At 35.4% G+C, this 26,213-nt stretch overlaps 6 protein-coding genes across 8 annotated transcripts; all 6 read left to right on the plus strand.

Annotated features, from left to right (window-relative positions):
• The first annotated feature begins 575 nt into the window (after positions 1–575).
• Positions 576–1,364, plus strand: LOC108197943 (nuclear transcription factor Y subunit C-2-like). The gene is made up of 2 exons (XM_017365681.2): positions 576–962; positions 1,083–1,364. Exons 1-2 carry the CDS (start codon positions 576–578, stop codon positions 1,362–1,364), a joined length of 669 nt encoding a protein of 222 aa, XP_017221170.2.
• A 1,786-nt stretch (positions 1,365–3,150) lies between these two features.
• Positions 3,151–3,938, plus strand: LOC108197944 (uncharacterized). Its single transcript, XM_064083017.1, has 2 exons — positions 3,151–3,540; positions 3,603–3,938. The coding sequence occupies exons 1-2, from the start codon at positions 3,151–3,153 to the stop codon at positions 3,936–3,938; spliced, it is 726 nt and encodes a 241-aa protein (XP_063939087.1).
• Positions 3,939–5,742: 1,804 nt separating this feature from the next.
• LOC108197945 (nuclear transcription factor Y subunit C-2-like) lies at positions 5,743–6,530 on the plus strand. The gene is made up of 2 exons (XM_064083018.1): positions 5,743–6,132; positions 6,195–6,530. The coding sequence occupies exons 1-2, from the start codon at positions 5,743–5,745 to the stop codon at positions 6,528–6,530; spliced, it is 726 nt and encodes a 241-aa protein (XP_063939088.1).
• Positions 6,531–10,167: 3,637 nt separating this feature from the next.
• Positions 10,168–13,624, plus strand: LOC108214306 (uncharacterized). 3 transcript variants are annotated; one of them, XM_064082458.1, is made up of 7 exons: positions 10,168–10,839; positions 11,002–11,035; positions 11,113–11,188; positions 12,294–12,541; positions 12,622–12,714; positions 12,796–12,912; positions 13,012–13,624. In XM_064082458.1, the coding sequence occupies exons 5-7, from the start codon at positions 12,712–12,714 to the stop codon at positions 13,387–13,389; spliced, it is 498 nt and encodes a 165-aa protein (XP_063938528.1). In that variant the 5' UTR covers positions 10,168–10,839; positions 11,002–11,035; positions 11,113–11,188; positions 12,294–12,541; positions 12,622–12,711; the 3' UTR covers positions 13,390–13,624. The 3 variants fall into 3 exon arrangements, with proteins under 3 accessions (XP_063938528.1, XP_063938526.1, XP_063938527.1); XM_064082456.1 differs by having other exon boundaries at positions 10,168–11,035; positions 12,055–12,541; XM_064082457.1 differs by having other exon boundaries at positions 10,168–11,035.
• A 6,812-nt stretch (positions 13,625–20,436) lies between these two features.
• Positions 20,437–21,224, plus strand: LOC108197947 (uncharacterized). The gene is made up of 2 exons (XM_017365685.1): positions 20,437–20,802; positions 20,889–21,224. The coding sequence occupies exons 1-2, from the start codon at positions 20,437–20,439 to the stop codon at positions 21,222–21,224; spliced, it is 702 nt and encodes a 233-aa protein (XP_017221174.1).
• Positions 21,225–23,030: 1,806 nt separating this feature from the next.
• Positions 23,031–23,818, plus strand: LOC108197948 (uncharacterized). Its single transcript, XM_017365686.2, has 2 exons — positions 23,031–23,396; positions 23,483–23,818. The coding sequence occupies exons 1-2, from the start codon at positions 23,031–23,033 to the stop codon at positions 23,816–23,818; spliced, it is 702 nt and encodes a 233-aa protein (XP_017221175.2).
• Positions 23,819–26,213: the final 2,395 nt, after the last annotated feature.

The raw sequence follows: 26,213 nt of genomic DNA on the forward strand, positions 1-26,213 counted from the left end.
TCGTACTCTTCTTCTTTTTTTTCCTTTTATTATATTTGTTGTTCGATGCATTTCATTCGGCGTTTATATTTGCCTAATTTACCGTGTTATATATTAAATTCTTCAGCTCTCCTCTCGGGAAAAGACTTATCAACTGCAATTCTTCAACTCTCAGAAATCCGCAAGTTAGAATACCCGGAAACTAGTGGCTGGTTCACTGTTTATCCGTTTTCAGATTTCGGTAATATCAGTTCTTTCCTAAGCAATCCTTTATGCCCGTGCTTCAGGCTCAGTCCCAGCATTTTACAAGGTTCCTATATCCATTCTTCAATTTTTTGAATTTTATAAGGTTCACGTAGTCCTATAACTTATTTTTAAAAATAAAATATTGATTTATTTATCAGTATTTCCACAGGTTGAAATCAGAAATGAAGAATATATATCAGATTATCAAACATATAAGAAAGACTGTTTTATAAAGGCTTAATGACCTTTTAGCCCTCGAAGTTTGGGTGGAAGTTCCGATGCGGCCTCGATGTTTAAAGTCGTTCGATCGATGTTTAAAGTCGTTCGATTCGACCCTCCAAGTTTTCCGAATGTACCTCAACAAGCACAGCCTCCCGCTTGCTCCTATTAAGAGGATTATGAAAGCGGATAACGATATTAGGATGATCGCGCAGGAAGCTAATTTACCGTTATTTGCTAAAACATGTGAGATGTTCATAGGTGATATGACATCACAAGCCTGGATTGTCACAGAAGAGGACAAGAGAAGGACTGTCCAGAAAAATGATATCGTTGAAGCAGTTTTGAAAAGAAATATGTTTGATTTTCTTGACAACATAATTCCAAGAGATGAATTGAAGGAAAGAATTCTCAAAGCCAAAAATGCGAGACAATTGGCAAGTTCATCTACTGATAGTGGAACTCATGGCAACAATGCATCAAATGTGACAGGAGCAGTTGTTCAGGAAACCCCCACCGTTTGTCCCTAGCCACAAGCCAAGCAGCATCTGTACCACCAGCCCCCGTTTATTCCCTAGCCACAGATTCAGCAGATCCCGGAGCAGCATCTGTCATTTATTCCCTGGCGACAAACTCAGCACCATCTCGACCAGCAGCCGTCGTTATTTCCCTCGCCACAGACTCAGCAGATCCCGGAACAGCATATGTCATTTAATTTCTGGCCACAAGCTCAGCAGCTTCTGGACCAGCAGACCCCGGAGCAGACTCTTATTTCTTGTACTCAAGCTGAGAACACTACTGACCAGCATACCTCACAGCACTATCCTGTATCTTGTATTCTACCTGAGCAGAGTCCGGGACAGCAAAATTTAGAGCAGTCATCGCTTCAACCTGAGCTGCAGCAGGACCAGCAGAATTAGTAGCAGCAAGGATTTAATAGTTCTACTTGCCGCAGAAGTAGAGAGCTAGATGGAAACTGTGTTTGTAGAATGGTTTTTCTAAGTCTGCAAGTTATTAATGTAATTTTAATTTGTTTCTTAGAGTCATAGTTAAATGAAGGTCATCATCGTTACTCTGTACTGGTGTGGTACTTGTAACTTGCATAAACAAGTTAAGTAGATGAAACTTCAGTTTGTGTTGCCATTTAGTCATTTCTAATGCGGCTTAAATCTCAAAGTGCTCACTGAAGTGAAGGACTAGTATCAAATTAGTCATTAAACTTAACCGGGTCCCCCTTGAATCACTATAAAGTCAAAGTAAATATCAAATAGATACCTCGAATATGTGCTCGAAAACTACAAATTATTGAAAAGTTATGAATTTTAGTATTTTGAATAATACAATGGGATTTTAAAAATTTTATCTATTATTTAATTTTAATTTTGTAGTTGTAGTTGTTTTTTTATTTAAATGAAAACAATTAGTACATAATATTTTAAAAATCACACTATATTATCTAAAATACTAGAATTCATAACCTTTCATTTGGTTGTAGTTGCATTCAAGAAAAATGTATAGAACTCCGTAGGTATAATTAATTTTTAGTTCTCGAGCACATATATGAGGTATCTATTTGATCATTAGTTTGACTTTAGTGATTCAAGTGATACCCCGTTAACTTTGATGACTAATTTGATACCAGCCCTTCACGCAATACAAGATTATGCAGTATTATTTATTCTTTGATTTTTAATAGTTTCGGAAATTTCATGAACCGTGTTACGCTAAGCTAAATTGTCATTATGTAATAAATTTAGGAGACGTATATCTTTGTAAGTTTTTGCATGCTAAGAATACGTGTCATTCATATATTGCATGCGTTTTTATTTGTATGTAATACGTGTCATCTTAAATTTAACGCGTATTCGGTATATCTTTTATTTAAGAAACTCATCTCCTCTCCAAAAATCCCATCTAATCTCTGGTTCATCCCCAGCATCTCTACTTCATCCATAACTTCTATTAGCTCTTCAATAGAAACATCTGTTGGTTATAATTCCTTTCTACCTTGATTGTTTCAAATTGTGGCAGTTCTTATTATCTTTTCAATCAAAACATCTGTACGTTACAGTTTTTTCTATATAGATTGTGTTCAATTGTTTCCGATTGAGTTTTTCTACATCAATTCAAACACTTGTATAAGGTAATAATATCGTACTCTTCTTCTTTTTTTTCCTTTTATTATAATTGTTGTTCGATGCATTTCATTCGGCGTTTATATTTGCCTAATTTACCGTGTTATATATTAAATTCTTCAGCTCTCCTCTCGAGAAAAGACTTATCAACTGCAATTCTTCAACTCTCAGAAATCGGCAAGTTAGAATACCAGGAAACTAGTGGCTGGTTCACTGTTTATCCGTTTTCAGATTTTAAAAAAAATCAGTTCTTTCCTAAGCAATCCTTTATGCCCGTGCTTCAGGCTCAGTCCCAGCATTTTACAAAGTTCCTATATTCATTCTTCAATATTTTGAATTTTATAAGGTTCACGTAGTTCTATAACTTATTTTCAAACTAAAATATTGATTTATTTAGCATTATTTCCACAGATTGAAATCAGAAATGAAGAATATATATTAGATTATCAAACGTAGAAGAAAGACTGTTTTATAAAAGCTTAATGACCTTTTAGCCCTCGAAGTTTGGGTGGAAGTTCCAATGCGGCATCGATGTTTAAAGTCGTTCGATTCGACCCTCCAAGTTTTCCGAATGTACCTCAAGAAGCACAGCCTCCCGCTTGCTCCTATTAAGAGGATTATGAAAGCGGATAACAATATTAGGATGATCGCGCAGGAAGCTAATTTACCGTTATTTGCTAAAACATGTGAGATGTTCATGGTTGATATGACATCACAAGCCTGGATTGTCACAGAAGAGGACAAGAGAAGGACTGTCCAAAAAAATGATATCGTTGAAGCAGTTTTGAAAACAAATATGTTTGATTTTCTTGACAACATAATTCCAAGACATGAATTGAAGGAAAGAATTCTCAAAGCCAAAAATGCGAGACAACGGGCAAGTTCATCTACTGACAGTGGAACTCATGGCAACAATGCATCAAATGTGACAGGAGCAGTTGTTCAGAAACCCCCACCGTTTGTCCCTGGCCACAAGCCCAGCAGCATCTGTATCACCAGCCCCCGTTTATTCCCTGGCCACAGATTCAGCATATCCCGGAGCAGCATCTGTCATTTATTCCCTGGCGACAAACTCAGCACCATCTGGACCAGCAGCCGTCGTTATATCCCTGGCCACAGACTCAGCAGATCCCGGAACAGCATATGTCATTTAATATCTGGCCACAAGCTCAGCAGCTTCTGGACCAGCAGACCCCGGAGCAGACTCTTATTTCTTGTACTCAAGCTGAGAACACTACTGACCAGCATACCTCACAGCACTATCCTGTATCTTGTATTCTACCTGAGCAGAGTCCGGGACAGCAAAATTTAGAGCAGTCATCGCTTCAACCTGAGCAGCAGCAGGACCAGCAGAATTAGCAGCAGCAAGTATTTAATAGTTCTACTTGCCGCAGAAGTAGAGAGCTTGATGGAAACTGTGTTTGTAGAATGGTTTTTCTAAGTTTGCAAGTTATTAATGTAATTTAATTTGTTTCTTAGAGTCATAGTTAAATGAAGGTCATCATCGTTACTCTGTAGTGGTGTGGTACTGGTGTAACTTGCATAAACAAGTTAAGTAGATGAAACTTCAGTTTGTGTTGCCATTTAGTCATTTCTAATGCGGCTTAAATCTCAAAGTGCTCACTGAAGTGAAGGACTAGTATCAAATTAGTCATTAAACTTAACTGGGTCCCCCTTGAATCACTAAAGTCAAAGTAAATATCAAATAGATACCTCGAATATATGCTCGAAAACTAAAAATTATTGAAAAGTTATGAATTTAGTATTTTGAATAATACAATGGGATTTTAAAATTTTTATCTATTATTTAATTTTAATTTTGTAGTTGTAGTTGTTTTTTTATTTAAATGAAAACAATTAGTACTTAATATTTTAAAAATCACACTATATTATCTAAAATACTAGAATTCATAACCTTTCATTTGGTTGTAGTTGCATTCAAGAAAAATGTATAGAACTCCGTAGGTATAATTAATTTTTAGTTCTCGAGCACATATATGAGGTATCTATTTGATATTTAGTTTGACTTTAGTGATTCAAATGATACCCCGTTAACTTTGATGACTAATTTGATACCAGCCCTTCACGCAATACAAGATTATGCAGTATTATTTATTCCTTGATTTTTAATAGTTTCGGAAATTTCATGAACCGTGTTACGCTAAGCTAAATTGTCATTATGTAATAAATTTAGGAGACGTATATCTTTGTAAGTTTTTGCATGCTAAGAATACGTGTCATTCATATATTGCATGCGTTTTTATTTGTATGTAATACGTGTCATCTCAAATTTAACGCGTATTCGGTATATCTTTTATTTAAGAAACTCATCTCCTCTCCAAAAATCCCATCTAATCTCTGGTTCATCCCCAGCATCTCTACTTCATCCATAACTTCTTTAGCTCTTCAATATAAACATTTGTTGGTTATAATTCCTTTCTACCTTGATTGTTTCAAATTGTGGCAGTTCTTATTATCTTTTCAATCAAAACATCTGTACGTTACAGTTTTTTCTATATAGATTGTGTTCAATTGTTTCCGATTGAGTTTTTCTACATCAATTTAAACACTTGTATAAGGTAATACTATCGTACTCTTCTTCTTTTTTTTCCTTTTATTATATTTGTTGTTCGATGCATTTCATTCGGCGTTTATATTTGCCTAATTTACCGTGTTATATATTAAATTCTTCAGCTCTCCTCTCGGGAAAAGACTTATCAACTGCAATTCTTCAACTCTCAGAAATCGTCAAGTTGGAATACCAGGAAACTAGTGGCTGGTTCACTGTTTATCCGTTTTCAGATTTTAATAATATCAGTTCTTTCCTAAGCAATCCTTTATGCCCGTGCTTCAGGCTCAGTCCCAGCATTTTACAAGGTTCCTATATCCATTCTTCAATATTTTGAATTTTATAAGGTTCACGTAGTTCTATAACTTATTTTCAAAACTAAAATATTGATTTATTTAGCAATATTTCCACAGATTGAAATCAGAAATGAAGAATATATATTAGATTATCAAACGTAGAAGAAAGACTGTTTTATAAAAGCTTAATGACCTTTTAGCCCTCGAAGTTTGGGTGGAAGTTCCGATGCGGCCTCGATGTTTAAAGTCGTTCGATCGATGTTTAAAGTCGTTCGATTCGACCCTCCAAGTTTTCCAAATGTACCTCAAGAAGCACAGCCTCCCGCTTGCTCCTATTAAGAGGATTATGAAAGCGGATAACAATATTAGGATGATCGCGCAGGAAGCTAATTTACCGTTATTTGCTAAAACATGTGAGATGTTCATAGTTGATATGACATCACAAGCCTGGATTGTCACAGAAGAGGGCAAGAGAAGGACTGTCCAGAAAAATGATATCGTTGAAGCAGTTTTGAAAACAAATATGTTTGATCATCTTGACAACATAATTCCAAGACATGAATTGAAGGAAAGAATTCTCAAAGCCAAAAATGCGAGACAACGGGCAAGTTCATCTCCTGATGGTGGAACTCATGGCAACAATGCATCAAATGTGACAGGAGCAGTTGTTCAGAAACCCCCACCGTTTGTCCCTGGCCACAAGCCCAGCAGCATCTGTACCACCAGCCCCCGTTTATTCCCTGGCCACAGATTCAGCAGATCCCGGATCAGCATCTGTCATTTATTCCCTGGCGACAAACTCAGCACCATCTGGACCAGCAGCCGTCGTTATTTCCCTGGCCACAGACTCAGCAGATCCCGGAACAGCATATGTCATTTAATTTCTGGCCACAAGCTCAGCAGCTTCTGGACCAGCAGACCCCGGAGCAGGCTCTTATTTCTTGTACTCAAGCTGAGAACACTACTGACCAGCATACCTCACAGCACTTTCCTGTATCTTGTATTCTACCTGAGCAGAGTCCGGGACAGCAAAATTTAGAGCAGTCATCGCTTCAACCTGAGCAGCAGCAGGACCAGCAGAATTAGCAGCAGCAAGGATTTAATAGTTCTACTTGGCGCAGAAGAAGAGAGCTTGATGGAAACTGTGTTTGTAGAATGGTTTTTCTAAGTCTGCAAGTTATTAATGTAATTTTAATTTGTTTCTTAGAGTCATAGTTAAATGAAGGTCATCATCGTTACTCTGTACTGGTGTGGTACTGGTGTAACTTGCATAAACAAGTTAAGTAGATGAAACTTCAGTTTGTGTTGCCATTTAGTCATTTCTAATGCGGCTTAAATCTCAAAGTAGTATCAAATTAGTCATTAAACTTAACCGGGTCCCCCTTGAATCACTAAAGTCAAAGTAAATATCAAATAGATACCTCGAATATGTGCTCGAAAACTACAAATTATTGAAAAGTTATGAATTTTAGTATTTTGAATAATACAATGGGATTTTAAAAATTTTATCTATTATTTAATTTTAATTTTGTAGTTGTAGTTGTTTTTTTATTTAAATGAAAATAATTAGTACATAATATTTTTAAAATCACACTATATTATCTAAAATACTAGAATTCATAACCTTTCATTTGGTTGTAGTTGCATTCAAGAAAAATGTATAGAACTCCGTAGGTATAATTAATTTTTAGTTCTCGAGCACATATATGAGGTATCTATTTGATATTTAGTTTGACTTTAGTGATTCAAGTGATACCCCGTTAACTTTGATGACTAATTTGATACCAGCCCTTCACGCAATACAAGATTATGCAGTATTATTTATTCTTTGATTTTTAATAGTTTCGGAAATTTCATGAACCGTGTTACGCTAAGCTAAATTGTCATTATGTAATAAATTTAGGAGACGTATATCTTTGTAAGTTTTTGCATGCTAAGAATACGTGTCATTCATATATTGCATGCGTTTTTATTTGTATGTAATATGTGTCATCTCAAATTTAACGCGTATTCGGTATATCTTTTATTTAAGAAACTCATCTCCTCTCCAAAAATCCCATCTAATCTCTGGTTCATCCCCAGCATCTCTGCTTCATCCATAACTTCTATTAGCTCTTCAATAGAAACATTTGTTGGTTATAATTCCTTTCTACCTTGATTGTTTCAAATTGTGGCAGTTCTTATTATCTTTTCAATCAAAACATCTGTACGTTACAGTTTTTTCTATATAGATTGTGTTCAATTGTTTCCGATTGAGTTTTTCTACATCAATTCAAACACTTGTATAAGGTAATACTATCGTACTCTTCTTCTATTTTTTCCTTTTATTATATTTTTTGTTCGATGCATTTCATTCGGCGTTTATATTTGCCTAATTTACCGTGTTATATATTAAATTCTTCAGCTCTCCTCTCGGGAAAAGACTTATCAACTGCAATTCTTCAACTCTCAGAAATCGGCAAGTTAGAATACCAGGAAACTAGTGGCTGGTTCACTGTTTATCCATTTTCAGATTTTAATAATATCAGTTCTTTCCTAAGCAATCCTTTATGCCCGTGCTTCAGGCTCAGTCCCAGCATTTTACAAGGTTCCTATATCCATTCTTCAATATTTTGAATTTTATAAGGTTCACGTAGTTTTATAACTTATTTTCAAAACTAAAATATTGATTTATTTAGCATTATTTCCACAGATTGAAATCAGAAATGAAGAATATATATTAGATTATCAAACGTAGAAGAAAGACTGTTTTATAAAAACTTAATGACCTTTTAGACCTCGAAGTTTGGGTGGAAGTTCCGATGCGGCATCGATATTTAAAGTCGTTCAATCGGTGTTTAAAGTCGTTCGATTCGACCCTCCAAGTTTTCCGAATGTACCTCAAGAAGCACAGCCTGCCGCTTGCTCCTATTAAGAGGATTATGAAAGCGGATAACAATATTAGGATGATCGCGCAGGAAGCTAATTTACCGTTATTTGCTAAAACATGTGAGATGTTCATGGTTGATATGACATCACAAGCCTGGATTGTCACAGAAGAGGACAAAAGAAGGACTGTCCAGAAAAATGATATCGTTGAAGCAGTTTTGAAAACAAATATGTTTGATTTTCTTGACAACATAATTCCAAGACATGAATTGAAGGAAAGAATTCTCAAAGCCAAAAATGCGAGACAACGGGCAAGTTCATCTACTGATAGTGGAACTCATGGCAACAATGCATCAAATGTGACAGGAGCAGTTGTTCAGAAACCCCCACCGTTTGTCCCTGGCCACAAGCCCAGCAGCATCTGTATCACCAGCCCCCGTTTATTCCCTGGCCACAGATTCAGCAGATCCCGGAGCAGCATCTGTCATTTATTCCCTGGCGACAAACTCAGCACCATCTGGACCAGCAGCCGTCGTTATTTCCCTGGCCACAGACTTAGCAGATCCCGGAACAGCATATGTCATTTAATATCTGGCCACAAGCTCAGCAGCTTCTGGACCAGCAGACCCCGGAGCAGACTCTTATTTCTTGTACTCAAGCTGAGAACACTACTGACCAGCATACCTCACAGCACTATCCTGTATCTTGTATTCTACCTGAGCAGAGTCCGGGACAGCAAAATTTAGAGCAGTCATCGCTTCAACCTGAGCAGCAGCAGGACCAGCAGAATTAGCAGCAGCAAGTATTTAATAGTTCTACTTGCCGCAGAAGTAGAGAGCTTGATGGAAACTGTGTTTGTAGAATGGTTTTTCTAAGTGTGCAAGTTATTAATTTAATTTAATTTGTTTCTTAGAGTCATAGTTAAATGAAGGTCATCATCGTTACTCTGTATTGGTGTGGTACTGGTGTAACTTGCATAAACAAGTTAAGTAGATGAAACTTCAGTTTGTGTTGCCATTTAGTCATTTCTAATGCGGCTTAAATCTCAAAGAGCTCACTGAAGTGAAGGACTGGTATCAAATTAGTCATTAAACTTAACCGGGTCCCCCTTGAATCACTAAAGTCAAAGTAAATATCAAATAGATACCTCGAATATGTGCTCGAAAACTAAAAATTATTGAAAAGTTATGAATTTTAGTATTTTGAATAATGCAATGGGATTTTAAAAAATTTATCTATTATTTAATTTTAATTTTGTAGTTGTAGTTGTTTTTTTATTTAAATTAAAACAATTAGTACATAATATTTTAAAAATCACACTATATTATCTAAAATACTAGAATTCATAACCTTTCATTTGGTTGTAGTTGCATTCAAGAAAAATGTATAGAACTCCGTAGGTATAATTAATTTTTAGTTCTCGAGCACATATATGAGGTATCTATTTGATATTTAGTTTGACTTTAGTGATTCAAGTGATACCCCGTTAACTTTGATGACTAATTTGATACCAGCCCTTCACGCAATACAAGATTATGCAGTATTATTTATTCTTTGATTTTTAATAGTTTCGGAAATTTCGTGAACCGTGTTACGCTAAGCTAAATTGTCATTATGTAATAAATTTAAGAGACGTATATCTTTGTAAGTTTTTGCATGCGAAGAATACGTGTCATTCATATATTGCATACGTTTTTATTTGTATGTAATACGTGTCATCTCAAATTTAACGCGTATTCGGTATATCTTTTATTTAAGAAACTCATCTCATCTCCAAAAATCCCATCTAATCTCTGGTTCATCCCCAGCATCTCTACTTCATCCCACTACGCCATAAAAGGCCTATCGCAACGCGACCTTTGTAAATGTTGCTAAAAAATGTTACCTTAGCTACACTACTTTCACCCTTCCGCAACATAATATTTTTCATGTTAGCTTAGCCAAAAAGGGGATGTTGCCTTTGTTAGAAAGTGTTTAAGGGTGCAACATGGAGACAAATATGTTAGCTTAAGCTATTAAAATGTGAAAATAATATTTTAACTTAAAATTAAAGAAAAAAGTAATTACTTGTATTAAAAATAAAAATAGAAGTTATGTAATAATATAAACTAAAAATATAAAAAATTATATAAAATATTAAATAATTTAATAGGTGAATGATTTTATTTTAAATAATAAATATATGTTTATTTATTTAAAAAGTAAAATAAAATGTAAACAAAAAAATAAAATATAAACTAAATATATGTATATATGTTTATTTGAACAAGCGGGCGTGGTTCCCGGTGAAATCAGACAAGCAGCGGGACTTTGTTTCACTAACACCCCGCCCCATTTTTTCACTTCCTTTTCCACTCACACTCAGTCATCTCTCATTTTCCACACAGTCCTCTCTCGCTCTTCACCCCCACATCTCGTCTCTCTCTCTCTCTTTTCACCCCCACAGTCGCCTCTCTCTCTTTTCACCGTGTCTCTCTCGTCGCTCTGGTCTCTCTGGTCTCTCATCAGCACATCTCTCTCATCTCAGGTTTGGATTTCAAGTTAGGGCATGGTTTGAGGGCTCGATGCTTTGATACTCCTAACTAGGGGTTTCTCTCTTTAAATCAGGGCTTCATTTCTTTATTTTCTTCCATTTACAGGTCTTTCTTCTTTTAAACTACATCTAATCGTACTTTATCTTTGATTTCAGGTATTTTCAGCGGAGGCTTTGCATTTGGAATTAGGTATGGTGGCTTTGATTTAATTTTTTTCATTTGTATATAGTGGGGGCTGTTAATCTAACTTTATTTTCTATTTTCAGGGCTTCTTCGGTTGATTTTAAGGATTTCATTTAAAGGATTTAAAATTAGGGTTTCAGTTTAAAGATTTTGCTACAGGTATCTCCCTCTCTGCTTCAACATTTTTGAGTTTTTGGGTTTGTTTTTGTTGTTATTTGTTTTTATTAGGGAAGTTATCTGATTTTTGTTTTTATTAGGGGTTTGGAATTGCATTTTATGAATCTTTGTTGTTTTCATTTTGTGGCATTTGTTATTTGTTGCATTTTGTAGTTAATATTTGTTACTAGTTAACATTTGATTTATATTTTGTGGTAAGTGTATGTGTCCAGGACTTGTTATTAAATATTTATGCTTGAAATAGGTTGTTCTGGTGACCAGTTATGACTCTGTTTTGTGGTTTCTATATGTATGCTCTGTTTATAACTTAAAAAATTTGACAATTAAGAGTAGCTGGTGTTGATTCTCTGTTGAACATTTGTATATTTTTGTGCTCTGCTGCCATACATGTAAGATTCCATTGTAGATATTGTGAGCTAGTTGGTTAGATGCCATAACATATTATCTTGGCTCATAAACTCTATGTATACTCTATATATAACTTAAGGGAATTGCGATAAATTTCTATGTATGACTTACCTGATTAAAAGAATATTGTTGTTAATGATTTGTATGATTAATAATATGCATGTGTTTGGTCTTATATTTGAAAGTGAAACTATAAATTATGACATATATGTATATTCTGTTTATCTTAACCCCTGGGATGAGGTAGTACATGGCAGATATGTTAACCCCTGTATAGGTTACCATAATAAACATATAGGTTTTGAATGTTTTATTTTAAGTATAATCCATATATGATCTTCAATATATAAAGTAAAATAATGGTCTTGTCTAGGAAAGGCATTGAAATCGTTTGTTTATGTGACCTAAATAATAAATAAACTGAATTGTCTTAATTGTAGCCATGGACGATGTGGATAATACTTGGATAAACCTTCCAAAGTATAGTGTCGAGTACATCAGAGGAATAAAATCCTTTATTCGGAATGCATTCCCTAACGTAGCCGTAGGTGATGAAATGACATGCCCCTGTAGAATATGTAAAAACATAAAGTGGCATAGTCAGGACCTTATATACGATCATCTCATCTGCAATGGCCATTCGCCTTTGTGCTCTGAATGGATTGTGGGAATTGCACAGATTCCTCTCCAGCCAGTTAACGACGAGGATCTTGATTTAGGGGATAAAGAGAATAATTTAAATTTCGAAGATAACCTAGATGAGATGTTTCATCAGCCTAATGGACCAAATGTCGATGCTAAAAAATTTTATGCCCATCTTGAAGAGGGAAAGCAACCCTTATATCCAGGCTCCAAAATAGGCCTGATGATATTCCACTTGAGAGGTTCAAATTGCTGTTGGAATATTGGAATGATGAAAGTATTCAGGTATACTTGTGATTTTAGGCACTAAATATTGTCTTGGGAACATAGTATAAGTTGCTCAACTTTCGTTTAATTTTTTGTAGGATAAAGCCAGGAAAAATTCAAATAGCCGCAAGTCATATACCGAGACTCACACTCTTGGTCCTAAAAGTATCGCACAGCTTCGACACAAAATGGTATATGGTCATCTAATTTAAATTAATGATTTCTGGCTTTCTTGTTCGATAATTTATGTCTCGTATAATCTATTTTTGTAGAAAAAGAATGCCCCAGATGAGTCTGAACCATGTGATGCAGAGGTTTTTGTGAAAACTCGGACTCGTGATGCAGGACGCGAGTACAAGACCAGTACTAAAACAATGAAAAAGAAAATTGTAAGTATTTAACTTAATCAGTTACACATAATATTTGCCCTTTCAGTTTTCTCTGTTTTGCATTTGCTCGTTTATGTTCATGTTATTGTACTTTTGTAGGATAAAATTAACAAAAAAATCAATTCCGGGGAGGCTGCTGATGAAATGCTTTTGGATAAAGAGCATGGCCCGACTTGGCTCTTAGGGAGATGCAAGAAGCCGCAAAAACTATCAGCTGCTGCTCCAACGGATACATATGTCAAAGAATTGACAACAAAAATTAAGGAAGGCCTTGCTGCTGAAGTCGAGGAAAAAGTGAAGAAAATCCAAGAAGAGGTAGATGAGCAGGTAAACAGGAAGGTGCAACAAAATTTGGCATCGGTCCTTAAGAAACTTGGTGAAGCAAACCCGTTCACAATTGATGTTACAGAGCTGTGTGCACATGTGGCCAGTGACAATGACGATGGCACACCAATGACTAAAGGCACCAGCTTCTAGTTTGCTAATAGTATGGTTGTTTAGACTTTGGTTCTTTGAAGTTATTTTGACTAGCTAATAGTATGGGGTTATATATCTAGACTTTTTGTTATTAAACTGTTAGTTTGCTGGTAGTTGGTCGATTCTGGATATTATGTTGGTTTAGCTGTGGATTTGATGTTGGAGTAAATTGGATTTGATGTTGGTTTTTGTATGTTTACAATGGTTTGTTGAAATGATGGACAAATTTTGGGAAGTATTGTATTTTAACAGTAGAATTGCAAATTTTTTTGGATAAAATGTTGCAGTAGCCTATTTAAATGTTGCAAAACTTGTATTTCAAAACTGTTGCAGTATAGGAAAAATATGTTGCCAATTTAGCTGCTGCCACCTGGCAACTTGATGGCCCCCACGTGGGCCCCACAGTGGCCCCCACGTGGGCCCCACAATGGCCCCCACGTGGGCCCCACTTTTTTAAAAAAATAAAATTACTCTAAGGTAACATAATTTTTTGTTGGAGTAGGAGAATAAAATGTTAGATTAAACACTCTTTGCTAACATATCTCGGTTGTTGCTGTAGGCAAACGATATGTTGCCTTAGACCCCCTAAGGCAACGGCAAAAATCCTATCATAAAATAAATGTTGCCTTAGCCCTTTTATGGGCCTTTAGCAACATATTGACCCCATTCTGCAACAATTTTTTTATGTTAGATAAGGCCTTTTATGGTGTAGTGTCCATAACTTCTATTAGCTCTTCAATAGAAACATTTGTTGGTTATAATTCCTTTCTACCTTGATTGTTTCAAATTGTGGCAGTTCATTTGTTGGTTATAATTCCTTTCTACCTTGATTGTTTCAAATTGTGGCAGTTCTTATTATCTTTTCAATCAAAACATCTGTACGTTACAGTTTTTTCTATATAGATTGTGTTCAATTGTTTCCGATTGAGTTTTTCTACATCAATTCAAACACTTGTATAAGGTAATACTATCGTACTCTTCTTCTTTTTTTTCCTTTTATTATATTTGTTGTTTGATGCATTTCATTCGGCGTTTATATTTGCCTAATTTACCGTGTTATTAAATTCTTCAGCTCTCCTCTCGGGAAAAGACTTATCAACTGCAATTCTTCAACTCTCAGAAATCGGCAAGTTAGAATACCAGGAAACTAGTGGCTGGTTCACTGTTTATCCGTTTTCAGATTTTAATAATATCAGTTCTTTCCTAAGCAATCCTTTATGCCCGTGCTTCAGGCTCAGTCCCAGCATTTTACAAGGTTCCTATATCCATTCTTCAATATTTTGAATTTTATAAGGTTCACGTAGTTCTATAACTTATTTTCAAAACTAAAATATTGATTTATTTAGCATTATTTCCACAGATTGAAATCAAAAATGAAGAATATATATTAGATTATCAAACGTAGAAGAAAGACTGTTTTATAAAAGCTTAATGACCTTTTAGCCCTCGAAGGTTGGGTGGAAGTTTCGATGCGGCATCGATGTTTAAAGTCGTTCGATCGATGTTTAAAGTCGTTCGATTCGACCCTCCAAGTTTTCCGAATGTACCTCAAGAAGCACAGCCTCCCGCTTGCTCCTATTAAGAGGATTATGAAAGCGGATAACAATATTAGGATGATCGCGCAGGAAGCTAATTTACCGTTATTTGCTAAAACATGTGAGATGTTCATGGTTGATATGACATCACAAGCCTGGATTGTCACAGAAGAGGACAAAAGAAGGACTGTCCAGAAAAATGATATCGTTGAAGCAGTTTTGAAAACAAATATGTTTGATTTTCTTGACAACATAATTCCAAGACATGAATTGAAGGAAAGAATTCTCAAAGCCAAAAATGCGAGACAACGGGCAAGTTCATCTACTGATAGTGGAACTCATGGCAACAATGCATTAAATGTGACAGGAGCAGTTGTTCAGAAACCCCCACCGTTTGTCCCTGGCCACAAGCCCAGCAGCATCTGTATCACCAGCCCCCGTTTATTCCCTGGCCACAGATTCAGCAGATCCCGGAGCAGCATCTGTCATTTATTCCCTGGCGACAAACTCAGCACTATCTGGACCAGCAGCCGTCGTTATTTCCCTGGCCACAGACTTAGCAGATCCCGGAACAGCATATGTCATTTAATATCTGGCCACAAGCTCAGCAGCTTCTGGACCAGCAGACCCCGGAGCAGACTCTTATTTCTTGTACTCAAGCTGAGAACACTACAGACCAGCATACCTCACAGCACTATCCTGTATCTTGTATTCTACCTGAGCAGAGTCCGGGACAGCAAAATTTAGAGCAGTCATCGCTTCAACCTGAGCAGCAGCAGGACCAGCAGAATTAGCAGCAGCAAGTATTTAATAGTTCTACTTGCCGCAGAAGTAGAGAGCTTGATGGAAACTGTGTTTGTAGAATGGTTTTTCTAAGTGTGCAAGTTATTAATGTAATTTAATTTGTTTCTTAGAGTCATAGTTAAATGAAGGTCATCATCGTTACTCTGTATTGGTGTGGTACTGGTGTAACTTGCATAAACAAGTTAAGTAGATGAAACTTCAGTTTGTGTTGCCATTTAGTCATTTCTAATGCGGCTTAAATCTCAAAGAGCTCACTGAAGTGAAGGACTGGTATCAAATTAGTCATTAAACTTAACCGGGTCCCCCTTGAATCACTAAAGTCAAAGTAAATATCAAATAGATACCTCGAATATGTGCTCGAAAACTAAAAATTATTGAAAAGTTATGAATTTTAGTATTTTGAATAATGCAATGGGATTTTAAAAATTTTATCTATTATTTAATTTTAATTTTGTAGTTGTAGTTGTTTTTTTATTTAAATTAAAACATTTAGTACATAATATTTTAAAAATCACACTATATTATCTAAAATACTAGAATTCATAACCTTTCATTTGGTTGTAGTTGCATTCAAGAAAAATGTATAGAACTCCGTAGGTATAATTAATTTTTAGTTCTCGAGCACATATATGAGGTATCTATTTGATATTTAGTTTGACTTTAGTGATTCAAGTGATACCCCGTTAACTTTGATGACTAATTTGATACCAGCCCTTCACGCAATACAAGATTATGCAGTATTATTTATTCTTTGATTTTTAATAGTTTCGGAAATTTCGTGAACCGTGTTACGCTAAGCTAAATTGTCATTATGTAATAAATTTAGGAGACGTATATCTTTGTAAGTTTTTGCATGCGAAGAATACGTGTCATTCATATATTGCATACGTTTTTATTTGTATGTAATACGTGTCATCTCAAATTTAACGCGTATTCGGTATATCTTTTATTTAAGAAACTCATCTCATCTCCAAAAATCCCATCTAATCTCTGGTTCATCCCCAGCATCTCTACTTCATCCATAACTTCTATTAGCTCTTCAATAGAAACATTTGTTGGTTATAATTCCTTTCTACCTTGATTGTTTCAAATTGTGGCAGTTCTTATTATCTTTTCAATCAAAACATCTGTACGTTACAGTTTTTTCTATATAGATTGTGTTCAATTGTTTCCGATTGAGTTTTTCTACATCAATTCAAACACTTGTATAAGGTAATACTATCGTACTCTTCTTCTTTTTTTTCCTTTTATTATATTTGTTGTTTGATGCATTTCATTCGGCGTTTATATTGGCCTAATTTACCGTGTTATATATTAAATTCTTCAGCTCTCCTCTCGGGAAAAGACTTGTCAACTGCAATTCTTCAACTCTCAGAAATCGGCAAGTTAGAATACTAGGAAACTAGTGGCTGGTTCACTGTTTATCCGTTTTCAGATTTTAATAATATCAGTTCTTTCCTAACCAATCCTTTATGCCCGTGCTTCAGGCTCAGTCCCAGCATTTTACAAGGTTCCTATATCCATTCTTCAATATTTTGAATTTTATAAGGTTCACGTAGTTCTATAACTTATTTTCAAAACTAAAATATTGATTTATTTAGCATTATTTCCACAGCTTGAAATCAGAAATGAAGAATATATATTAGATTATCAAACATAGAAGAAAGACTGTTTTATAAAAGCTTAATGACCTTTTAGCCCTCGAAGTTTGGGTGGAAGTTCCGATGCGGCCTCGATGTTTAAAGTCGTTCGATCGATGTTTAAAGTCGTTCGATTCGATCCTCCAAGTTTTCGGAATGTACCTCAAGAAGCACAGCCTCCCGCTTGCTCCTATTAAGAGGATTATGAAAGCGGATAACGATATTAGGATGATCGCGCAGGAAGCTAATTTACCGTTATTTGCTAAAACATGTGAGATGTTCATAGTTGATATGACATCACAAGCCTGGATTGTCACAGAAGAGGACAAGAGAAGGACTGTCCAGAAAAATGATATCGTTGAAGCAGTTTTGAAAACAAATATGTTTGATTTTCTTGACAACATAATTCCAAGACATGAATTGAAGGAAAGAATTCTCAAAGCCAAAAATGCGAGACAACGGGCAAGTTCATCTACTGATAGTGGAACTCATGGCAACAATGCATCAAATGTGACAGGAGCAGTTGTTCAGCAACCCCCGCCATTTGTCCCTGGCCACAAGCCCAGCAGCATTTGTACCACCAGCCCCCGTTTATTCCCTGGCCACAGATTCAGCAGATCCCGGACCAGCATCTGTCATTTATTCCCTGGCGACAAACTCAGCACCATCTGGACCAGCAGCCGTCGTTATTTCCCTGGCCACAGACTCCGCAGATCCCGGAACAGCATATGTCATTTAATTTCTGGCCACAAGCTCAGCAGCTTCTGGACCAGCAGACCCCGGAGCAGACTCTTATTTCTTGTACTCAAGCTGAGAACACTACTGACCAGCATACCTCACAGCACTTTCCTGTATCTTGTATTCTACCTGAGCAGAGTCCGGGACAGCAAAATTTAGAGCAGTCATCGCTTCAAGCTGAGCAGCAGCAGGACCAGCAGAATTAGCAGCAGCAAGGAATTAATAGTTCTACTTGGCGCAGATGTTGAGAGCTTGATGGAAACTGTGTTTGTAGAATGGTTTTCCTAAGTCTGCAAGTTATTAATGTAAGTTTAATTTGTTTCTTAGAGTCATAGTTAAATGAAGGTCATCATCGTTACTCTGTACTGGTGTGGTACTGGTGTAACTTGCCTAAACAAGTTAAGTAGATGAAACTTCAGTTTGTGTTGCCATTTAGTCATTTCTAATGCGGCTTAAATCTCAAAGAGCTCACTGAAGTGAAGGACTGGTATCAAATTAGTCATTAAACTTAACCGGGTCCCCCTTGAATCACTAAAGTCAAAGTAAATATCAACTAGATACCTCGATTGTGTGCTCGAAAACTAAAAATTATTGAAAAGTTATGAATTTAGTATTTTGAATAATACATTGGGATTTTAAAAATTTTATCTATTATTTAATTTTAATTTTGTTGTTGTAGTTGTTTTTTTATTTAAATTAAAACAATTAGTACATAATATTTTAAAAATCACACTATATTATCTAAAATACTAGAATTCATAACCTTTCATTTGGTTGTAGTTGAATTCAAGAAAAATGTATAGAACTCCGTAGGTATAATTAATTTTTAGTTCTCGAGCACATATATGAGGTATCTATTTGATATTTAGTTTGACTTTAGTGATTCAAGTGATACCCCGTTAACTTTGATGACTAATTTGATACCAGCCCTTCACGCAATACAAGATTATGCAGTATTATTTATTCTTTGATTTTTAATAGTTTCGGAAATTTCGTGAACCGTGTTACGCTAAGCTAAATTGTCATTATGTAATAAATTTAGGAGACGTATATCTTTGTAAGTTTTTGCATGCGAAGAATACGTGTCATTCATATATTGCATACGTTTTTATTTGTATGTAATACGTGTCATCTCAAATTTAACGCGTATTCGGTATATCTTTTATTTAAGAAACTCATCTCATCTCCAAAAATCCCATCTAATCTCTGGTTCATCCCCAGCATCTCTGCTTCATCCATAACTTCTATTAGCTCTTCAATAGAAACATTTGTTGGTTATAATTCCTTTCTACCTTGATTGTTTCAAATTGTGGCAGTTCTTATTATCTTTTCAATCAAAACATCTGTACGTTACAGTTTTTTCTATATAGATTGTGTTCAATTGTTTCCGATTGAGTTTTTCTACATCAATTCAAACACTTGTATAAGGTAATACTATCGTACTCTTCTTCTTTTTTTTCCTTTTATTATATTTGTTGTTTGATGCATTTCATTCGGCGTTTATATTTGCCTAATTTACCGTGTTATATATTAAATTCTTCAGCTCTCCTCTCGGGAAAAGACTTGTCAACTGCAATTCTTCAACTCTCAGAAATCGGCAAGTTAGAATACTAGGAAACTAGTGGCTGGTTCACTGTTTATCCGTTTTCAGATTTTAATAATATCAGTTCTTTCCTAACCAATCCTTTATGCCCGTGCTTCAGGCTCAGTCCCAGCATTTTACAAGGTTCCTATATCCATTCTTCAATATTTTGAATTTTATAAGGTTCACGTAGTTCTATAACTTATTTTCAAAACTAAAATATTGATTTATTTAGCATTATTTCCACAGGTTGAAATCTGAAATGAAGAATATATATTAGATTATCAAACATGGGTCGCGCTCAAGAGAGAACCAGTCCTTAAAATAGAACCATAGAACCACTAAGGTTCTGCTGCAGAACCCTAAATTTTAAATAGATTTTTAGGATCTAAATCTAAATACATATTTTTTTCATGTTTTTTCATCATTGTGTGTGTTCAAAAATAATTTTAAAATTAATACATAGATTTTGACATTTTTTTGCATGTGAAGTTCTGCTGCAGAACCCTAACTAATACTTAAGTTCTGTTGCAGAACCCTTTCTAATAAGGTAAGGGTTCTATGGTTCTCTCTCTAATGGTTCTCTCTGGAACATGACCCTATCAAACATAGCTGAAAGACTGTTTTATAAAGGCTTAATGACCTTTTAGCCCTCGAAGGTTGGGTGGAAGTTCCGATGCGGCCTCGATGTTTAAAGTCGTTCGATCGTTGTTTAAAGTCGTTCGATTCGACCCTCCAAGTTTTCGGAATGTACCTCAAGAAGCACAGCCTCCCGCTTGCTCCTATTAAGAGGATTATGAAAGCGGATAACGATATTAGGATGATCGCGCAGGAAGCTAATTTACCGTTATTTGCTAAAACATGTGAGATGTTCATAGTTGATATGACATCACAAGCCTGGATTGTCACAGAAGAGGACAAGAGAAGGACTGTCCAGAAAAATGATATCGTTGAAGCAGTTTTGAAAACAAATATGTTTGATTTTCTTGACAACATAATTCCAAGACATGAATTGAAGGAAAGAATTCTCAAAGCCAAAAATGCGAGACAACGGGCAAGTTCATCTACTGATAGTGGAACTCATGGCAACAATGCATCAAATGTGACAGGAGCAGTTGTTCAGCAACCCCCGCCATTTGTCCCTGGCCACAAGCCCAGCAGCATTTGTACCACCAGCCCCCGTTTATTCCCTGGCCACAGATTCAGCAGATCCCGGACCAGCATCTGTCATTTATTCCCTGGCGACAAACTCAGCACCATCTGGACCAGCAGCCGTCGTTATTTCCCTGGCCACAGACTCCGCAGATCCCGGAACAGCATATGTCATTTAATTTCTGGCCACAAGCTCAGCAGCTTCTGGACCAGCAGACCCCGGAGCAGACTCTTATTTCTTGTACTCAAGCTGAGAACACTACTGACCAGCATACCTCACAGCACTTTCCTGTATCTTGTATTCTACCTGAGCAGAGTCCGGGACAGCAAAATTTAGAGCAGTCATCGCTTCAAGCTGAGCAGCAGCAGGACCAGCAGAATTAGCAGCAGCAAGGAATTAATAGTTCTACTTGGCGCAGATGTTGAGAGCTTGATGGAAACTGTGTTTGTAGAATGGTTTTCCTAAGTCTGCAAGTTATTAATGTAAGTTTAATTTGTTTCTTAGAGTCATAGTTAAATGAAGGTCATCATCGTTACTCTGTACTGGTGTGGTACTGGTGTAACTTGCCTAAACAAGTTAAGTAGATGAAACTTCAGTTTGTGTTGCCATTTAGTCATTTCTAATGCGGCTTAAATCTCAAAGAGCTCACTGAAGTGAAGGACTGGTATCAAATTAGTCATTAAACTTAACCGGGTCCCCCTTGAATCACTAAAGTCAAAGTAAATATCAACTAGATACCTCGAATATGTGCTCGAAAACTAAAAATTATTGAAAAGTTATGAATTTAGTATTTTGAATAATACATTGGGATTTTAAAAATTTTATCTATTATTTAATTTTAATTTTGTTGTTGTAGTTGTTTTTTTATTTAAATTAAAACAATTAGTACATAATATTTTAAAAATCACACTATATTATCTAAAATACTAGAATTCATAACCTTTCATTTGGTTGTAGTTGAATTCAAGAAAAATGTATAGAACTCCGTAGGTATAATTAATTTTTAGTTCTCGAGCACATATATGAGGTATCTATTTGATATTTAGTTTGACTTTAGTGATTCAAGTGATACCCCGTTAACTTTGATGACTAATTTGATACCAGCCCTTCACGCAATACAAGATTATGCAGTATTATTTATTCTTTGATTTTTAATAGTTTCGGAAATTTCGTGAACCGTGTTACGCTAAGCTAAATTGTCATTATGTAATAAATTTAGGAGACGTATATCTTTGTAAGTTTTTGCATGCGAAGAATACGTGTCATTCATATATTGCATACGTTTTTATTTGTATGTAATACGTGTCATCTCAAATTTAACGCGTATTCGGTATATCTTTTATTTAAGAAACTCATCTCATCTCCAAAAATCCCATCTAATCTCTGGTTCATCCCCAGCATCTCTGCTTCATCCATAACTTCTATTAGCTCTTCAATAGAAACATTTGTTGGTTATAATTCCTTTCTACCTTGATTGTTTCAAATTGTGGCAGTTCTTATTATCTTTTCAATCAAAACATCTGTACGTTACAGTTTTTTCTATATAGATTGTGTTCAATTGTTTCCGATTGAGTTTTTCTACATCAATTCAAACACTTGTATAAGGTAATACTATCGTACTCTTCTTCTTTTTTTTCCTTTTATTATATTTGTTGTTTGATGCATTTCATTCGGCGTTTATATTTGCCTAATTTACCGTGTTATATATTAAATTCTTCAGCTCTCCTCTCGGGAAAAGACTTGTCAACTGCAATTCTTCAACTCTCAGAAATCGGCAAGTTAGAATACTAGGAAACTAGTGGTTGGTTCACTGTTTATCCGTTTTCAGATTTTAATAATATCAGTTCTTTCCTAACCAATCCTTTATGCCCGTGCTTCAGGCTCAGTCCGAGCATTTTACAAGGTTCCTATATCCATTCTTCAATATTTTGAATTTTATAAGGTTCACGTAGTTCTATAACTTATTTTCAAAACTAAAATATTGATTTATTTAGCATTATTTCCACAGGTTGAAATCTGAAATGAAGAATATATATTAGATTATCAAACATAGCTGAAAGACTGTTTTATAAAGGCTTAATGACCTTTTAGCCCTCGAAGGTTGGGTGGAAGTTCCGATGCGGCCTCGATGTTTAAAGTCGTTCGATCGTTGTTTAAAGTCGTTCGATTCGACCCTCCAAGTTTTCGGAATGTACCTCAAGAAGCACAGCCTCCCGCTTGCTCCTATTAAGAGGATTATGAAAGCGGATAACGATATTAGGATGATCGCGCAGGAAGCTAATTTACCGTTATTTGCTAAAACATGTGAGATGTTCATAGTTGATATGACATCACAAGCCTGGATTGTCACAGAAGAGGACAAGAGAAGGACTGTCCAGAAAAATGATATCGTTGAAGCAGTTTTGAAAACAAATATGTTTGATTTTCTTGACAACATAATTCCAAGACATGAATTGAAGGAAAGAATTCTCAAAGCCAAAAATGCGAGACAACGGGCAAGTTCATCTACTGATAGTGGAACTCATGGCAACAATGCATCAAATGTGACAGGAGCAGTTGTTCAGCAACCCCCGCCATTTGTCCCTGGCCACAAGCCCAGCAGCATTTGTACCACCAGCCCCCGTTTATTCCCTGGCCACAGATTCAGCAGATCCCGGACCAGCATCTGTCATTTATTCCCTGGCGACAAACTCAGCACCATCTGGACCAGCAGCCGTCGTTATTTCCCTGGCCACAGACTCCGCAGATCCCGGAACAGCATATGTCATTTAATTTCTGGCCACAAGCTCAGCAGCTTCTGGACCAGCAGACCCCGGAGCAGACTCTTATTTCTTGTACTCAAGCTGAGAACACTACTGACCAGCATACCTCACAACACTTTCCTGTATCTTGTATTCTACCTGAGCAGAGTCCGGGACAGCAAAATTTAGAGCAGTCATCGCTTCAAGCTGAGCAGCAGCAGGACCAGCAGAATTAGCAGCAGCAAGGAATTAATAGTTCTACTTGGCGCAGATGTTGAGAGCTTGATGGAAACTGTGTTTGTAGAATGGTTTTCCTAAGTCTGCAAGTTATTAATGTAATTTTAATTTGTTTCTTAGAGTCATAGTTAAATGAAGGTCATCATCGTTACTCTGTACTGGTGTGGTACTGGTGTAACTTGCCTAAACAAGTTAAGTAGATGAAACTTCAGTTTGTGTTGCCATTTAGTCATTTCTAATGCGGCTTAAATCTCAAAGAGCTCACTGAAGTGAAGGACTGGTATCAAATTAGTCATTAAACTTAACCGGGTCCCCCTTGAATCACTAAAGTCAAAGTAAATATCAACTAGATACCTCGAATATGTGCTCGAAAACTAAAAATTATTGAAAAGTTATGAATTTAGTATTTTGAATAATACATTGGGATTTTAAAAATTTTATCTATTATTTAATTTTAATTTTGTTGTTGTAGTTGTTTTTTTATTTAAATTAAAACAATTAGTACATAATATTTTAAAAATCACACTATATTATCTAAAATACTAGAATTCATAACCTTTCATTTGGTTGTAGTTGAATTCAAGAAAAATGTATAGAACTCCGTAGGTATAATTAATTTTTAGTTCTCGAGCACATATATGAGGTATCTATTTGATATTTAGTTTGACTTTAGTGATTCAAGTGATACCCCGTTAACTTTGATGACTAATTTGATACCAGCCCTTCACGCAATACAAGATTATGCAGTATTATTTATTCTTTGATTTTTAATAGTTTCGGAAATTTCGTGAACCGTGTTACGCTAAGCTAAATTGTCATTATGTAATAAATTTAGGAGACGTATATCTTTGTAAATTTTTGCATGCGAAGAATACGTGTCATTCATATATTGCATACGTTTTTATTTGTATGTAATACGTGTCATCTCAAATTTAACGCGTATTCGGTATATCTTTTATTTAAGAAACTCATCTCATCTCCAAAAATCCCATCTAATCTCTGGTTCATCCCCAGCATCTCTGCTTCATCCATAACTTCTATTAGCTCTTCAATAGAAACATTTGTTGGTTATAATTCCTTTCTACCTTGATTGTTTCAAATTGTGGCAGTTCTTATTATCTTTTCAATCAAAACATCTGTACGTTACAGTTTTTTCTATATAGATTGTGTTCAATTGTTTCCGATTGAGTTTTTCTACATCAATTCAAACACTTGTATAAGGTAATACTATCGTACTCTTCTTCTTTTTTTTCCTTTTATTATATTTGTTGTTTGATGCATTTCATTCGGCGTTTATATTTGCCTAATTTACCGTGTTATATATTAAATTCTTCAGCTCTCCTCTCGGGAAAAGACTTGTCAACTGCAATTCTTCAACTCTCAGAAATCGGCAAGTTAGAATACTAGGAAACTAGTGGTTGGTTCACTGTTTATCCGTTTTCAGATTTTAATAATATCAGTTCTTTCCTAACCAATCCTTTATGCCCGTGCTTCAGGCTCAGTCCGAGCATTTTACAAGGTTCCTATATCCATTCTTCAATATTTTGAATTTTATAAGGTTCACGTAGTTCTATAACTTATTTTCAAAACTAAAATATTGATTTATTTAGCATTATTTCCACAGGTTGAAATCTGAAATGAAGAATATATGGGGCCGTTTGGCTGAGCTTAAAAGAAGTGACTTATTGCTTAAAATAAAGAAGTGGATTAGAAGTGAGAAGTTGGTGTTAACTTATAAGCTACCAGAAGTGTTTGGATACTGTGACTTATAAGCTACGAGAAGTTTTATAAGTGTTTGGATAACTTAACTTTTAAGTTGGTATAGTTTCGTAATTTTATAATATAGTAATTTGTTTCTATTAAAAAATAAATTATAATAATATAAGACCTTTTATTATTAACACATGAAATATATTATAAATACAAAATTTTATTATTAAAATAAATTATGATAATAAATCTACGATTTATTATGCATCTTGAGTCATGAATTAATTAATTTTTTTAAAAAATTATCTCTGGTATAAATGATCTCGTGTGTAGATTTATTTATTTCAAATTTTACAAAGTTTCTTTAGCATGAGACTAAACAATTGTCTAGGATCCGGTACATTAAGCAACAGTGAAGAAGATCAGAAAGAAGCCAGAGTTCGGGAAAAAAGCCAGGTAACCTAGCTTTTTTCTTGGGCTTTTATTACAACATTTAAGCACCTCTGATAATTTGCCAAACGGTAGCTATATTAGATTATCAAACATAGCTGAAAGACTGTTTTATAAAGGCTTAATGACCTTTTAGCCCTCGAAGGTTGGGTGGAAGTTCCGATGCGGCCTCGATGTTTAAAGTCGTTCGATCGTTGTTTAAAGTCGTTCGATTCGACCCTCCAAGTTTTCGGA

The sequence above is a fragment of the Daucus carota genome, chromosome 8 (genome assembly GCF_001625215.2).
Source record: "Daucus carota subsp. sativus chromosome 8, DH1 v3.0, whole genome shotgun sequence".
NCBI lineage: Eukaryota > Viridiplantae > Streptophyta > Magnoliopsida > Apiales > Apiaceae > Daucus > Daucus carota.